An 18,145-nucleotide genomic window follows, 5' to 3' on the forward strand; every position below is an offset into this window, starting at 1 on the left:
TTAAAAAAGCGATAGAAATAAAATTTATTATGTACAAAAATACTACATATATTACACGAAGAGGACACGATTGATACAAAAAGATGTGTGGCACTTAGCTTTTTACACGGGAAAGAATAAAAATAGAAATAATAAAAAAATATAAAAATCTACAAGAGGACTAGAAACTACTACATTGGTACAAAAATATTCTTTTTTTAAGATAATTTTTAAAGAGATAAAAATTAAAGCGAAAGGGGACTAAGAATAAAGGGTTCGATGAATTTTTATACTAAAATTGTATAAATAACATTTTTAATGTCGTCCAACTTGATCGATTTGCTGCTGTAAGTTGCTAACGACTTCAGGTGGAACTTGATCACCCAAAATCTCAAAGAGATTAATTTTTTGATTGACTGGAATGTTTTCATATGCTCCTATTTCAATTCCTTCTTGCACCTATTAAAAAATAAAATCCTCATTAATTTCAATCACGTTTAAAACTATTTGAATCTCAAAGCCCTTGTTTTGTATTATTCATGCATTTTTAACATTTCAATCACGATTAAAATGATTTATTAATAAACTATATCAGAAAGCAACGAATAAGAGCTTGTTATAGACTTTATTTTTTAAACTTACCTTTTGAATTTCGGCATCTTTTGGTATTAAAAATGTGTTTTGAGCTTGACGAATCGCTTCATTTGTATATGAACCGCCTTCTTTGGCTGGCATTGCCAAAGTAACAGTAAAAACGACAAATACGCACACGAAAACTTTCATTTTCCTTCTGCAATCTAAGAAAGAAAGTCAACCACTTTAATCGAAAGTTAAAACCGCTAAGACCAAGATTCTAGTAACGTGTTGTGCAACTCGTGAAGTACGATTCTTTTTTATATTTGAAAGTCAACATTTTTATATCATTTAATGAAATTATCTTCAATTAACACTTATGTATTATGAAAATGTATTGTAAATATTATGTAAGATAGATTTTTAGAAAATATTATTAAAAAGTGAAACTTACCTAATTTTAAATCAATCTTAAAAATACACTTGCGCTTCTGAGTAACGATTACTGTTGTAAATGAAGAGTGGGGCTTCTGAGTCGGTGTTTGGATTCTTATATAAGAGATGGGAAGCCCCTCTTATTTAAAACAATGTGAACCAACGAATTTTACACGATGAGTGCCCCACCATTGAAAAATTTCTCTGACCCAACGATGACCTTAATATGGTATTCTGAAGATATTGGAAACGGGAATCTAACTTGTTCACACGTTCTTCTATGTAACAACATCGAAAGAACCGTTTTAAACGCCGTTTTTTGAGGAAATAATTAAAAAAGTATGCTAATTAATTATGCTTTATTAAAAAATGCCTTTTTAAACTAGATTTATCATAATATTCCATTCCGCACTCATCACAAACAAACTCCTTAACGATTCCGTCTTTATGCGAATGTCTTTTAATGTGTTTATCGAGCGTCGACTTCAAAGAGAACGTCTGTTTACAAATAACACACTCAAAATTGTTTGGACGAAGATGAATTAATGTTTTATGTTGTTTTAAAGTGCTTGGATCGTTAAATTTTAAACCGCAATTTTCGCAAATATACCGCCTAGGTTCTGTATGTAATCGTCGATGTCGTATTAAAATAGTTCTTCTGCGAAATATTTTTGGACAAAATTCGCAGCTAAATTGCGGTTCTGAATGCGTTTCCATGTGAGCCTTTAAATACGAATTTTTATTTGAAATAAAGCCACAAATTTCACAAATATATTTCTGTTTTATTAATTTCTCATTTTTTAAATCAGTAATTTGCATAAATTGCGAATCTTTCTTTGGTTCACTTTCAAAATCAAATGTAACATTGACTGGCGCGCCATCTGTTGGATATTCTATTTTATTATTATTCTCTTCGAAAGTTATAGAGAAATTATAAAAATTTATTATAGTTTGAGTGCATTCAAGACAAATCTGTTGTGATAAGTTATCGTTTTTATTTAGCTAAAATGAATTGTATACGTAATTTCGAATTTTATTAATTAGGAAAAAGAAACGAACATAACCTCACTTTTACTTACCTTTATTTTTAAGAAATTTTCTATGATTAAAGCTAAACTTATATTTTCTTCGATTACTTGGAATAAATCATGCATTTGGTCGCTTTCTGATAAACACGATCTACACTTTGCTGTATCCATTTTATTCACTTTACTTTTGAGCAGTTATTTCAGGTTATGTTCACTTTATAATTTGGATTGGAATGAAATAAAACCATAAATGATTGTATCTTTCTTTGTTAACAAATTATAAAATGTTGTAATAATCATGTTTTAACAAAATCAAATGTTTAATGTACCTAAGATTAAGACTACAGTAAATGAAATCCCATCGGGTTTTATTTATGAGATAGATCATTATTTAGAAATTTCGATAGCTTCTACAAACATAGGAACAATTCTTCATGAAAGTGCTACTAGTTTTCATTAAAAATTGTTAAAAGGCTAATGAATACTAATTATCTGTATACAGAGAAAGAAAGTGTTTCAACACTTTCAACCTTGAAAAAATTCAATGCCAACATTTTAATTGCAGTAGATGTGTCCTCTATTAAAAAATAAAACAAATTATCCGCTTAGCCAGTTGTAAATGAAAGAATAGCAAATCTTAATCTGAGGAATTACAAAATAATGGTCATTGGTATCTATTAGTGGTGGAACGGATATCCGGCAACATCCAAAGTTTTCAAAAATATGCTTCCTATACATTCATCATGGGAAGACCATTGAGACGACATTCTGCCATAGTGCGTCTAGGCCAGTTTTTATTGTCCTCAAGCTGCTAAAAGATCGTTCAACAGTATATGTCGTGCAGGGTAAAGAGACCAAAATTATAAAGGCTTTTCTTGTTTCAGGGAAAAAAATTTCGGCATCTTTTATGACATCCACAACACTTAATTCTTTTGAGTCAGGTTTATCTTGCCATAGTTTTTTCCATAGTTCGATTTCGTTGTTGATATTTGATAAATTGTAAAATTGGGAAAAGACTTCACCAGCTTCTACGAGGTCTTCAAGGGACATGTCTAACATTTGAGCTGGGTGTAATTTAGATAAGGAAAATGACGGGGTGTTTTCTTCAGAAAAGCGAACTTCAAAAGAATTAATAATCGAGTCTAAGTATGGTATTGTTAAAGACCTCCGCCAGAATTCTGAGGGGCTTCCTGCTGGGTGGTTGTTCTGATGTTGTTGTCTCTCAACAATACGGGGCAAGGACTTCATGTCTTCTCCCAGTCCAAGTTTTTCTGCAACGATAGTAGCGTCCCTAATAATTCCATTTGTGACGTTTTCTGAACCGTTACGGTGGTTTTCTATAAATTCCAAAAGGCGGCTAATGTGCTGGGATGCCATAACTGCATTCAAAGGTCCGGATTGGAGCACGTTTACCGCAGGTTCCATCATAGCCGAGTATTTGGCTACGAAACTCTAGAAGCTGCTGCATGGAGCTGATAAGTATTTTTTCTAGTCGCATTATTTATTCTTATTTTCTTCCCGTGACGAGGTTTCAAAGGCCTCCATTATAATAGGAAAATTCTCATTAAAAACACTAATATTTTTGTATTTCTCGTTCCACCTGGTTTCGCAAAGCTTGGAAATATTTGGTATCAATTTGCGTCTCAAAACTGATTCTTGAAAAAATGTAAAAATATCTTTGATGATACCTTCCTTTGATGAAAGCACAAAGCTTTTTTATATTTTCTGCGTAGGATTGTTTGCACACCACTTTCTTTCCCGGACATCGTCGAACAACCGTCAAATCCTAAACCAACACATTTGTCCGGATCAAGATTTTCTTCTGCCGAAAACTCATCTATTGCTTTTGCAATACATTTCGCATCCATAGCATCAAGTTTGACGAATCCGAGGAATACTTCTTGAACTTCCTTGGTTTCCGGATCAAAATATGGCATCTCATTCGATAGTTGTTCAGTACTCGAGATGTATATTTATTGTGTTTTAATTTTTTTTCGAATCTACCTCTAGGGGGGGGGCAGTGGCCCCCCTCTGCCCTTCTCTGGCGACGCCCTTGCGGCCTATCCGGCCATTTTTTAATATCCGACTTTGGCCATATATTAAAAACCATTAGGGTAAATACTTAGGCGTATTTCGACCGCTTTCAGTAGTCGACCATCCGCAACTATAAGTTAAAAAAATAAAAGAGTAGTAAAATTTCCTCTCTTAAAAACTTGTGTCAATAATTAGTTACCAGTGTCTCTCACCCAAATTACAAGTAAATGAGTAAATAATGATGGTAGTTTTGCCCTGATTTATCATTTGAGAAAAGTGCACACTGAATTGAAGGTTTGAGCTAAGTAAACCTGGATTTTTACTAAGCATGACGTGTTTCATAAATAAGCATAGAAAAGCATTGTAATCGTGTTTTATTAGTATCTGGACATAGACACAATTTTAAATAGAACAGTTTTACTATTTCTTTAAATAAAGTTGTTACAATGGACGACTACTGGAGTGTTAGTGTACGAAACGTTTTCCAGTCGTCGACCGCTTTTTAAAATACGTAAAAATTGCTTAAAACAGAACTATTCAAAATCATAAACAGGTCTAAGAAGATGGTTCTCTCTAGTCAAATCTAGTCGATTCAAAGTAGTCGAAACCAAAAATAGAGTGATCCAAGAGTGATAATCAGAACCATGTTTAACAGATGCAATTCATAATGGTATGGGAATAAGAGAAGCTTCTCGAAATTTTCAGATTCCCAAAACTAGCCTGATAGACTGGCTTAAAGGCAGAATAAAAATGATTCCTTTGAGTATGGGGGTATCTCAGTCAAGAAGAGGAAAAAAATTATCTTTGGAGCTAAAGCATTTATCTATGACAGGATTCCCCTTGAAGACGGAAGAATTGTTCAAATCGATTCAACACATTGCAAACACATACAAAAGACGAACACAATTCAAAGACGGCATATCTGGGAACAAGTGGTTTAAGGTATTTTGTAGACGACAAAATATTATCTGTCGGGAGCCCGAAGCTCTGTCATAATCACGCGCAATAATTACAGAGGAAGCAATACAAAAATGGTCCAGAGAACTGGACCACTTACGTTCATCTACTTTGCCAGAAAGTATTAGAAATTGCTTTAAACGATGTGGTCTTTTTCCACCAGACCCGAGAGATTGGCGTTGATTTTACAAAATGCGTTCAGAATCCATTAGAAAACACAACATTGAGAGCTATCGGTTCAATTACCATGGAAGATGTAAATACGACAAAAAAAGATATGTCTCATTTTAAAGAGAGAGATTGAAACCAAAAAATATCGATGCAGATAAAATTAGTACTGTCTTAGATTATTTGTGAGAATCACAAATTCCTAGGACCTCAAATCTAGTGACAGTGGAAACATATGGTATTCAGGCTGATGAAGCATTAGCAATAATATTCATAGGACTTAGTTACGAGGAAGAAGAGTTTAGGAATTATAAGTGTTGCTCTGCTCCTAATTTTGCCATAAGTATGCAATTAATTTCTTCAGTAGTGGGTAAAGATTCCATTACTTTGTACATTTTTTAACTTGATTTGTTATGTTTATAATTTTTGATTTAATAAATGTGCATATGTTCTTGTCAAGACCAAATAAAAAATTAAAACATGATTTTTATAAATAAATTTACTGAAAAAATATTACGAGTTATATAAAATAAGCTGACTGCAGACTGAAGAAATGTCGGTCGACCACTGGACTTATACTGGTCGACTACTGGCACATAAGGTCCTTTTGAACCTTTTTTAGACTAATTCTAGTTTATTTTTTCCTAGCATGAATCGGTTGTAGATTTCCAAAAGGAAATGTTCTACCTATCTTAATTTAAAAAGATGAGTTTATTGTGCCTTTAGGTTTATTTTACTGGAGTATTTCCCCTACTTAGTACTCCACCATTCACAGGAATTACTATCTCTTTTAGGTTTTGGACTCTGCAGATAATAATCAAGTCCAACCCCAATAGGACTTTTTCAATGAATACAACCTCATTGTAACAATCCCAATACGATATATAAAATCTCTTGTTGCAGTTTCGTCTAGTTTTCTTCTCTTCGCTTGTTGTTCATCATCACATTCATTACTAACAGAACTGTCGCTGTTATCACTTTTGATTATTAATTATAGTATCCTCTTTTTAATGCAAAAAGCCGTTTTGAAAAATCACTTTCAGTTCTTGAGAAATAAATTTTTGAAATAATCGACAATTTTTTCGAATTTTGAATTTTTCGCAGATTAAGTTTTAAAAATTCGTATAAAATCCAATTCTTGGAATATGAGTATGAAAATATCCCAAAGTGTTAATAAAAGTGTCCTCTTTCCAATGAAGTAACACATTTTGAAAAATTACTTGTAATTTTTGAGAAAACTACTCTTTGGAGTTCGTTGGAAGGGTTGAAAAGTGGGTTGTGAAGGTGTCTAATGCGAGTGCTGATTCTCAGGGTTGCTCTCTCTGCTACCTCCAGATGGTACTGTGATCCTCTTGGCGCTTCAGTCATGATTAATGAGGCATATTGGAAAATAGGTCGGCATATTGAAGTGTATATGTGAGTAGCGCATTTGGTGGATATTCCTCGGCCTCTATAGGACAGTGAGCGGAAGTGTTTGGCGCGGTTTTTGACCTTCATTTTTACTTTAATGGCGTGGGCAGAGAATTTAAGGGTTCTATCCAAGGTAATGCCGAGGTAACTGCAAGTTGGTGAAGCTGTGATAGGAGAAGATTGAATTGTTATTTTAGGAGGAGCAACGCGAGCAGGGAGGAAGGGGATGAAAAATTAGGTTTTGGAAGGATTTATTAGGATACGCCATTTTCGGTACCATTCTTCTATGTTTTGAATAAGCGTCTGCAGCCTTAGGACTGATGATGGAATGTCCACATCATGTGCGACGAGACTAGTATCGTCGGCATAAAGTCTTCCGAACATCCAGGAACACTACGGCGGATTGTTGTTTTTAGTAACGTCCGACTTGGAAATTTGAGACAAGCACTGCCAAGGGAGATCCTCCTTGCAATAACATCGAACAGCTTGTTCTTCAAGTGTACCTCGAAAAGCTTCCCTATTACGGGTAGCAATGAGATAGGACGGTAGTTCGCAGGGTCGGATAGAGAAGAATCTTTCTTGGGGATAATGATGATAGAGGTCTTCCAATCTTGTGGGAAATGCTGGGTGGTAAGGCAATAGTTGTATATTTTTCTTATGTAGCCGTGGATATCAAGATCCAGCTTCCTTAAGATTTCCCTTGAAATGTTGTCGTATCCAGGGGCTGTATAGGTTCCTCTGTTAAGTAGTGTGAAGTATTCTTCCTCCTGCATAAGAGCATCCTGAGGCGTTTCGGACGAATTGAGAAAAGCAATTGTGTATTATATTTTTGTTGTGAGGACAGAACAAGGCCTCATTGCTGAAGGAAAACACCCTCACAAGGTATTCAGCGTGGATATTTACGATTTTTTCCGGACTAGAGTGTGAGCAGCCATCCGTAGAGTCAATATGCTCCTGAGTTTCTGGTGACTTTTGGTATTTCGAAAAGCAACTCAATTCGCTACCAGCAAACTGGGAAGATTTTATTATTATTGCTGCCGGCCTGCGGGGAGCGGCCCCTCTCGTCACCAAGACCTATAAGATCTATTATAAGTTAAGCCCTCTACAGCTTTAGGGCATATCTAGGTCCTTCATGAAGCTTAGTATTGCTCCAAGGTCTTGTTCCTTTATGTCAGTAGGTGTCAGACGAATCTCTGGCGACGCATTCACCCAGTATATGTTCAGCGGTCTCTGACTTGTCGTTGCACAGTCGACAAGTTTCATCCTCAGCTTGTCCAATGTGACTGGAAGGATAGAGGAGGCTGGCATCTGGGTACAGGACGCAGTTTTCTAACTATGCTTTGCAAAAATACTCTAATTTTATTTGGATTTGTGTCATACTAAATTAAAAAAATACGAAATTTAAACAACTGTAGTTACCATCATCAATATTATTTAAACCAGTAGCTTTAGTGAAGGCGAATGTTGGAAGAACAACTTATTGTACTCTTAACCATTGCTAAGCTAAAACAAGTCCTGTAACTAACCATCACTCGTTGAATCTCTGCTACTGTGCTCTAAATCTGAAGCATTTTTATTACATTTATAGTTTAGTTTGGGGATCATTATAGTATAGTTAATCATTGCAATCGGTTGGCAAAAACATCATGAAGCTTGCGCTTAAGTTCTGCCCAAGAATAAAGAGAATCTCCAAGTTTAGGGCAGAAATGAAAACTAGTTGTAAAGTAATTATGAAATGACATTTAAAACGTCAAAAGAATATAAATATAAACAAACTAATGACATCTCGTGTTACTACATGAAACTTTTTTGGTGTATTTTGGAATGCCTAACTTCACGTTAAATGTTATTTATATAAAATTATAATTACATTTCAATTAATTATTAATTATCCGAAAAATATTGTTGTTACATATTATTTGTTTATTAAGATAATCATTAGAAAAAGGTCAATTCAAAAAAAAAATGTTTGTTTTGATTTCTTTAAGTTGTCACTTTTTGACAGTGTTTTCGTTGAAACTCATTAGGAGGTAAACTTTTCTTTAAAAACTGCATTTTATCTACTTCTTAAGTGTAACGTAAATGTTTAAGTGAAAAAATGTGAAAGAAAAAACACCAAAAAATTATGTAAGTTTAATTCATTTATTCCCTTTTATTTAATAAATTCAAATCTTTTTTTTTATTTTTGTGTACTTAACCTTCAATAAAAGTAGATTTTCTTAATTAAAATTGTTGCAGAAATGTTAATAACATCATTAAATTCATAAAATAACTCAATCAGAATTCATTAACATCAAGAAATAAGTAACCACCATAAATAAAAACAGATTATTTTAAAAATAATTCACAACAAAATTCATTGAGGTTATGTATATATTCGTTTTAGCTCCTCATTTTCATACTAAACGCTGTATTATCATTATTAGAACCCATTTGTGTATCGTACCAAATTTAAAAATGTAATTAATCGCGTTAAGATAATTAAGCGCTCCTAATTTAAATGTTTCGTCTCATTAAATTCAGCAAAAATCCTTTATTACTGTACATACACAGTAACGTTACCTCGAACTTAACATCTAAATTAAAACGTGTTTTCCTTTCTTTCTGTTTTTATTCTATTGCGATATTTACATCCTGTTGTCGTCTTTTTGCGTCGCTATGGGCGTATAAAGCAATACGCAAGGTCAATGTTAATTTGTACCTGAGTTTCATTTTCATTTGGATAAACGGTTTGATTCGAATTGTTTTGTAAACAAACTCGAGTTTTATTATTTTGTAGATTTGTTTAAGTTAAAAAAAAACATAAATGATAATTTTTTACGCCTTGTTAACCTGTTTCCTTCAGACCACCTGTATTTCGGGCGTCTCACCGATCGTCTTCCTCTTGGTCCTCTTGGCAGTGCCAATTTTGGTATTCTGTCATATTGAAGAAAGTTATTATGATTGAGGAAAACATCAATTAAGAATATTCTACAAGTTGTTTTATTCGTTAGAATATTAAATATAGCTTGTGAAAATTACTAAATTAATTTCGCCTTTTGCATAATAAAATAGATAGAAGTAAAAAAAGTTGAATTTTGATACATTTTCTAATGCAATGTATTTGCTAAACGAATTTATGTAAACGGTGTAATTGATAAGGATGTTGTCTTTTAATAATAACAAACAATTTTGAATAATATAGAGAAAAACAAGTATTTATACAGGATGTCTCACGTAACTGGCTCGTTAGAACTTTTTTAGGTTCCACTATTCGTACAGTTTTGAAATTTTGGTAGCATGGGTTGTTCATTCGGAACTTTCGATCTACCAGAAGTAGACCATAACTTCGTTCTTTTAAATGGAATGCTATAGTTTTTATTACACCTTTTAATTGTACGTAAAAAATATTTCGTTTTCGAGTTATTTTGATTTAAAGTTTTTTTGGCAAATTTCACCATGCTTTTTAAAACCCCATATGCCATCCAACGTTCATTCAAAAAAACTCCAAATTGGCACGATTACTCTTCAGATGCTGTCAAATACATTGTCATTTATTGTATACATCTGTGGAAGAAACTTAATGGCGCGATCTTCTGCATTCGTAGAATTCGTAGTATTAGTACCTTAGAAGCTACAAAACTCATCTATTATACATGGAATATTCCCTGAGGAATTAAAAGTCGCTAAAATGGTTCCTGTATATAAAAAGGGGGACATAAGCAAACCAGAAAATTTCAGACCTATCTATCAATATTGCCTACAATTTCAAAACGACTAGAATATTTGATTGCAGATAGAATCTCGAATTTCTTTGAGAAAAACAAATTTTCACTAACTACCAACATGGATAGCAAAGGTAAATCCATAAATGCTGCATTAGATGATACAATTCAAGATATCTTGAAGGCACTTGATCAAAGGAAATTTGAGGAATTAGTGAGTGTGGGTCTGTCAAGAGCATTCGATAATGTAAACCATGATCTCTTACTAAACAAGTTGGCGTTTTATGGTGTGCGCGGAATTGCACATGATACCCTAAAGTCCTATCTGCAGTATAGAAAACAAGTTGTGGTAATCGACGGGAGAATCTCACGAGAAGTCGAAGTTCATACTGGGATTCCCCAGGAATCAATTATAGGCCCACTGCTATTTATAATTTTCATTATTGACATGCCTTACAACGTACCTGACAGTAGGCTTTGTTTATATGCCGATGATACCACCATACTTTCGGAGGTTGCTACGAACTTAAACTTGAAGAATAATGCAGATGAATCAATATGTAAGGTGAAACAATGGTTTCACCACAATGGATTATTACTAAACGAGGAGAAGACTCAATGTATTACTTTTCACAAAGAATTGACGAAGAAATACAGTGGTAAATACATATTGAACATCTGTTAATGGCGCGATCTTCTGCATTCGTAGAATTCGTAGTATTAGTACTGTAGAAGCTGCAAAACTCATCTATTATGCCAACTTCCATAGCTTGATCTCCTACGGTATCCTCTTCTGGGGAGCTTCTTCGGCAGCCGAAAGAACATTTACACTTCAGAAACGAGCGATAAGGGCATTGTTCAACCTGGGAAGCAGAGAAAGTTGTAGAAGTTATTTTGCTCGGTATGTACAGTAAATGGTACAACCTCCAACGTATTCTACCCAAAACAGGGGGTTCCGCAAGGCTCTCCTATTTCACCTACGCTATTCAATGTTTTTGTGTATGATATGATGTTACATCCACCAATTCAGCTTATATACTACAATATGCGGACGATACAGCTCTAGTGAGGCACGATACAACCTTAAAAAGAGCAGTGGATGGCCTTCAAATATTGACGGAGAAAGTCGAAAGCTGGTTCAAAATCTGGAGAATTCATATAAACCCTCGAAAATCGCAATTACTTCTACCATTCCATAGATTATCTGAAAATTCTCCGAATATCAGGATAGAATTCTTGTAAATATCTTGGAATAAACTTTGATAGCAAATTAAAATTTGACATCCACACGAAAAATGTTAAAATGAAAGTCAAAGCACGTGCAAAGCAATTTAGATGTTTCACCTACAACAACAATGGGATAAATTTTAAATGTGCGTTTCATATTTATAAAACAATTTGCAGACGCATTCTCGATTACAGAGCTCCCATCTTCCTTAATATCAGCAAAAAGGCGACATCACATCTAGAAGTAGCAGAAAGTTCAGCAATTAGAATAATATCGAAACTTCGAAACCCCAGAAATCCCCTATTCAACCCCTCTAATAATCTCCTTTATGAAAAATTCCAAATTATTCCCATTACTCAACGAATATCTCTCCTCGTACAAAAAGCTTACAAAAGTATTTCTTCAAACCAATCTCCTCTTTTCCAATCTTCAAATTTTGACACTACAAGAAAATCGTGGATTACTAAAGATGACTAATCAGTATAACATGAGCAGAAGGACCACAGGAATCAAAATCGCCAGGAATCAAAATCGGATATATTCTAAACTCCGAAAATATTGTAGGCCCACTTTTACAATCTTCTTGACAAGTTATCCACTGGATAACACCTGGATTTATCTATCAGATAAATTTATGAATAGATGGTAAATGTGGCTTTTTAACAACTAAAAGCTGACACTACAAGTGAAGAGGTAATAAACGTTAGTTAACTTGTATGCATAAGAACTATTATACAGATAAAACAGTAGTCCTCAAACTTTTTTCTTTAGTAGACCACTTCCCATGTTTTCGGTTTGGTTAGACCCCCTGCTAATCTTGCATTTTTGCTGATCTATTGCAACTTACACCCTCTAAAGGACCTAGTTCCTTGATGAACCTTAGTATTACTCCAAGGTCTTGTACTTTTATGTGAGTAGGTATCAGGCAAACCTTTCCAAAAATATTGTGACCTCTGGCGACGTAAAATATGTTCAGCAGTCTCTGACTTGTCGTTGCAAAGTCGACAATTTTGATCCTCAGCTTGTCCAATGTTGAAGAGATGGTAATTTAGGAATGTGTGGCCGACCTGAGAACTTCTTTGGTTTTCTTTTACGACGGAGTCATCATACTCTTCGCCTGTCTGTTAAAACTGGTGTTTTAACCACCTGTTTTAAGAGGCTTATTCGTAGTCCACAGCCGGGTTGGGTCCAATAAAGGGCGTCCTCGCTGCCTCTTTGGCTAGCTTGTCCGCCTTTTCATTACCCACAATCTCTTCGTGGCCTGGAACCCACCGTAGTGTATCTTCATTACCCCTGAGTTATTTGAGTTTTCTCAGGTTATCGGTACATTCTTGGACCAGTGCGGATTTACACGTCTAGGCCTGAATTAGCTTTAGGGCGGCCCAACTATCCGAAAAGTTATCTATCGATGCTCCTTTCTATCCCTTCTCAAGGTTCAAAACGGTGCAGAAGTGTATGGTAAGAACTTCAGCCTAAAAAGGGTTTTATCTGTGTTTAAGTGCATCTTAATGTGGCTTTTTGGTCCGCTGGTGCCTATACCTACTCTGGATCTACCTGTCTTTGAAGCATAGATGTACCAGGCCAGGGTTCCTTTTTTAAATTGAGGTTGATTCCTTCGTCCATTGATCCAATAATCCTATTGGTATAAGATCCATTTCAATTTTAAACAAGTGGTTTAGGCGAAATGTCCTCTGAGGTTATCCTGCATCAGCTTGAGTGAAGAGCATGTCTTCTGTGACAAGGCACTCATAGCTGCTTCTTTTTGTATGTACAAGTGAAGTGGTATGAGACCAAGTAAGGTTTCAAGAGCAGCCGTGGAACAAGATCTTATTACACCCATTATATTAAGACATGTAAGCCGCTGGATTTGTGCCAGCTGTTGTTTCGTTTTCTTGTGATTTGTAATAGCTCTCCCTTCACTAGCACCCTCAGTTGTAGGTTTCTTCTCCGAGCGAATGGGACTATTTCTACTTTGTTGGGGTTGATGCTGAGCCCATTATTCCTGCACCATGTGCAAGTACAGTGTGCACCATGCATTTGTGCAACATGTGTATGAAGTAAGCTTTTTAAATTAAGTCATTTGCATATCCCTGAATTGCAAATACATTCTCTGTTAGGATGTTCAACAGATCGCCAACTACTACTTAGGCACCGTAGGAGAGGTCAAAATTTCTAACTTGATTTTTTTTAAACTTTTCAAGGCGCCTTGAATTTCGAAAAACCTTGATTGAACAAATTATAAAAAAAGTTTACAACCAGGACCATCACTTACTGAAAAAACAGCTACTTCATGTAAATACTGCACTATTTGTCACAAATAGAATGAACTTGAAAAAAAGAACGGAAAAGTAACCGGATATTACTGCAAAGTATACAATGTTGGACTGGATATACATACTCAACAAAAATTTCATATTTATTTTATTTGTTATGTATTTATAAAATAATATTTATAGAAAAAATACTATTTACGATGGAAGCAAAGCATAGTCACGGTGATCCCCAAACCCGGTTTAGAACACTGCCAACCCAAGAACTATAGACCGATCAATCTACTACCAGTACTGGGTAAGATTTTAGAAGACATTGTTAAAGACCGACTTGATAAAGTAATAGGCAGTAATATTCCTCGATTTCAATTTGAGTTTAAATCTAAAAATTCTACTATACACCCTCTATCAATTTTCATAAACAATATACAAATATCACACTTAACAAAGAACAGATCTGCAGCACTGTTATTGGATATCAACAAAGCCTTTGATTCAGTATGGCATCAGGGATTAATCTATAAATTACATGAAATGCGTGCTCCCTTACATTTAATAAGAATAGTAGAAAACTTTTTGATTGACAGGCAAACAAGAGTTAGGATCAATGGTTCATTATCTAAATCGTTTACTCCATTACAAGGTGTTCCACAAGGTTCGCCAATCTCACCTTTCCTGTATAACATTTATTGTGCAGATATCCATGGTCCAGCCGATAGAGAAATAGTACTAGATCAATACATACTACAGTTTGCCGATGACACTGTCCTAGTATCACACGACAATAACCTAGAGAAAACGATCAACAAGTTCCAAAATATGTGTAATATTATGATTAAATGGTTTTATAAATGGAGACTTAATCCAAACCCAACTAAATTTCAATTATTTATTCCACATCACAGAATAGTGGAAACGTCTCCAATTATCAAAATGGATACGGTTAACATAAAACCATTACAGAACTTTAAGTACCTAGGAATGAACATCGACTCCAAATTAAACATGATTGCACACTACAGGAAGGTACAGGCGGAAATGTCTAAACGGGCGAAATATTTTAGATCTCTAAGTTATAAAGACAAAGGTATAAACACGAAGACAGCGATGCAAATATATAAGAGCATATGTAGACCATTGATTGACTATGGCAATATTGTATCAATGAATTCATCCAGAAAAACGGGAGACATAATTGACAAAGCGGAAAGAAAATGCTTGAGGATTATCTCTTAAATTAGACACCCAAATAACCCATTACACAACGTAAGAAACAAGACCTTATACGAAATGACGGGTATTGAACCTATAAGACTAAGACTAGACAGACTACGGAAGAAATTTTTAGACAACAGAAACAATTATGAAAAAATACATAAATTATGTTTAAAGAGACAAGCAGCACAGATGGAAGTTGATCAGAGGAAGACAATATCGGAACTTTTTCATAAATACTTAGCTGATAATGAAAATTTTTTGTTGTAATTATAGCCAGCGGAAAGACCATTAGGTCGATAGTTGAAATAAAGATTTATTTCTCTCTCTCTACTATTTACGTTAAGAATTTCTTTTAATTTAACTTTTTGCACCTGAAGCGATTAAATAACTGTTAGGTTAAGCTGACGCAACGAGATAAAAATTCAATTACTTGAGAGGTACTTGAGATAATTTTCAATTTAATTTGATGTCATTATTTTAAAATTCCTTTTGGAAGAAAGTTTAACATTCTTTATAAAAATATTAATTAATTTATTTATTAGTCACTTCATTTAATTTGATTTATAGTTTCCTTGAAAAATCCAACTTAAATTTCTTTGTTTTAAAACTGAATCATTAAATGGGTACCTGACTTATTACAAAAGAGGGAAAATCCATCCAATTTTCTGGAGGTCGCAAGATATTGATCTCTCAACGCACACATCGAAAGAGAGACCGCAGGGTGCAGTGCGCTCAGCTGGTGTGCGCACAACAGCTGGTCGAGTTGCCATCATAACAAACACAAAGTGATACCGTTCTCTTTACAAAGAATCGTTCTATTTATCCTTTTTTTTGCCATCGCGAATTGATTTAAGGCGACAATTGGATTTGTGTTAAGTCAATTATACGAGTTACAACGTCGAGGTGATAGCGGTCGATTTCTGTGGATATTTTCGTAACAATCAAAGTGCTATGCAAATATGTAAATAGGACAAGATAATCTAGGTGTTTTGTGCGTGTATATTTATAATAGAAGAGTGGGTTTCTTGGGTTTGAAGTGCGCCCCATTTTCGTGTATTCAGCTCGGACGGCACATGTTTTGCTGCTCCCGTTTGTGAGTACTAAGCTTACGCAGTCATTCTCTAGTGCACAATTCTATTGATAGACTTCGGTATTTGCATATTCTATTTATAAAAGACGATTATATTTATTTCTGTATGATTAAACTCTATAATCTATTATGTACTTATTTTCTGCAAAAAATTTTTTTAAAATTTTTGTTCTATTTATTCTTGAAGGTTAATTATAATTTATTTACACGAGTATTTATAAGAAATAATCTATGAAGAGTTTCTATGGTGGAACAACCTTCGATCAAAGAGTAAATATTTTCCTTTGGTACCCAATATAGCTTTTAAACGGGAAGGAATAAAAAAACGGCGAAAGAAAAACATACAGACACACGGGCGAAATAAATATTTGCACGTGCACTACAGACTTCTCCGAGAATGTTTAGATCAATAAGCGATAGATCGTTAAAATGTATGAAGTGAGAAAAAGATATACACGGAGTCGTCGATGACGGCTAATGAAGTAAATGGGGGCGCATTGTTTACATTCCCACATTTGCAATTCCACGTGATGCGTCTGCGAACGCGACCGCGTGTAACAATATAAAAGAAAAAACCCGATTTACTGTTAACTTTAACTGTAATTCAACTTCACTATACAAAAACTGGTCTAAAGGCTTAAAATCTCAACAAATTTTGGTTCATTAACAGGTCCTTAATCTTTTAAACTTAATCTTTTTTTTTTCATTTTCATTAAGCGACGTCGATTTCTTTGTTGAAAACGAAGGTGTCATTTCTCCTTCAGAAATGATTTACGATCACATTAATATTTAATTGTTTGAACAGCAAACGAACCTTGTAAACTGTAACTGATCGTATCGCATTACGAATACGTTTTGTAAAAGCGAAATATGAAAGCTTGTTTTTCGTTTTTCATTTCAAACCCACATGGAAATTGCATATTGCATTGCGGCATTTCATCGTTACAAGTTTATTTTTATATAAACAATTTTCAAAGGAAACCGTTTTAAGAACAATTCGTTTTAAACTTTGGCAGTTTTGTTATGTTCCGCTTTAATATTTAGAGCACGATCTTATAAAGCAATTTGGTACGGGTTGAGAATTTTAAAGAAACGTTTTTGTTTCCTCTGGGAACGTTCAAAAAGAATGGTTTTAATTTAACAATTTTTTTGTCGACGTATGAATGGAATATTAAAGTAATAACAACGTGTTGTAAACTAGACGTATGTCAAAAACGTATTTTTAGCACCCTGTATAAATTCACATAATTTAAAAAGACGTTGAACTGTTTATAAAATATACGAAATTAATACTAATCATCGCTCGAATTAATTTCAAATTTAATTTCTGTTCCGTTAAATGCTCCTTTACAAATCTAAACGACGATTCATCATTAATGTTAAATGACGGCTATCGGCCACCTGTAATATGCAAATTTGTCTACCGTAATTACGGCCTGTAAGAAACCACGTGGAGAAATTATAAGATTAATTGTAAGTAATTACGAGCCCCAGGCGTCACACAAACTGTCAGGATGCTTAATAAAAAGTATCTTGCCTACACCGTCTCGTAATCTGATATTGGATAAGAGATGCGCGAACTACTCTGTGGTATAAGAACACAAAGCGGTTCTTTTCTTCGTATTCTTCCGTTTTCAACGAACACAAAGGTAACGCGATACGCAGGGGGGACACTCTGCGGTAGGAAAGGCTGGTTTTGCGTGGAAACTGCAAAGAGATGACTCAGCCCGGACCTCCCAGAAGTGTAAAAGCTGACGAAATTGATTTTAAATTAATTAGGTTTTAAAAAATTTGTAGATATAGAACTTAAATCTAACTAGTTTCGGCCCTTGGCCATCTTCAGACTCTCTACAAACAGATTAACATCTCTCATCTTATCCATTTTACAAACGACAGCGGTACTAACTAGCACTACCTACTACCTAGAACTAGGAATATTCTATGTGTTTCTAGTTCTCGGTCTAGTGTTAGTTCTAGTGGCAGTGGTAGGTAGCGCTAGTTAGCATAAGATATTACTATGTTGTATATTTTTATTGAACTAAAACTAGAAC

General features: G+C 34.4%; 2 protein-coding genes across 5 annotated transcripts in view; one reads left to right on the plus strand and one right to left on the minus strand.

Annotated features, from left to right (window-relative positions):
* On the minus strand, positions 1–1,114 carry LOC111413850 (uncharacterized). The gene is made up of 3 exons (XM_023044969.2): positions 1,007–1,114; positions 622–776; positions 1–438 (listed from the first exon to the last, which is right to left on the minus strand). Exons 2-3 carry the CDS (start codon positions 760–762, stop codon positions 295–297), a joined length of 285 nt encoding a protein of 94 aa, XP_022900737.1. The 5' UTR covers positions 763–776; positions 1,007–1,114; the 3' UTR covers positions 1–294.
* A 7,501-nt stretch (positions 1,115–8,615) lies between these two features.
* The window catches only part of LOC111413838 (tripartite motif-containing protein 2-like), a 51,927-nt gene continuing 42,397 nt past the window's right edge, over positions 8,616–18,145 (plus strand). The window contains exon 1 of one of the 4 annotated variants that reach the window (XM_071194463.1): positions 8,616–8,711. Coding sequence is in view for 2 of the 4 variants with exons in the window: in XM_071194461.1 (XP_071050562.1) it covers positions 16,078–16,097 (20 nt within the window). In the remaining 2 variants the exon portion in view is untranslated. Of the gene's footprint in view, positions 8,712–15,867; positions 16,098–18,145 lie in introns of those variants that run through there. The other 3 variants (XM_071194462.1, XM_071194461.1, XM_071194464.1) reach the window with 3 other exon arrangements.

This window comes from Onthophagus taurus, chromosome 2, assembly GCF_036711975.1.
Source record: "Onthophagus taurus isolate NC chromosome 2, IU_Otau_3.0, whole genome shotgun sequence".
NCBI classification, from domain to species: domain Eukaryota; kingdom Metazoa; phylum Arthropoda; class Insecta; order Coleoptera; family Scarabaeidae; genus Onthophagus; species Onthophagus taurus.

Bases quoted from the DNA above. Each gene is read 5' to 3' on its own strand.
- LOC111413850 (XM_023044969.2), bottom strand. From the start codon at position 762: ATGAAAGTTTTCGTGTGCGTATTTGTCGTTTTTACTGTTACTTTGGCA. The intron at 439-621 runs GTAAGTTTAAAA...ATTTTTTAATAG, and splicing joins AAGATGCCGAAATTCAAAAG to GTGCAAGAAGGAATTGAAAT.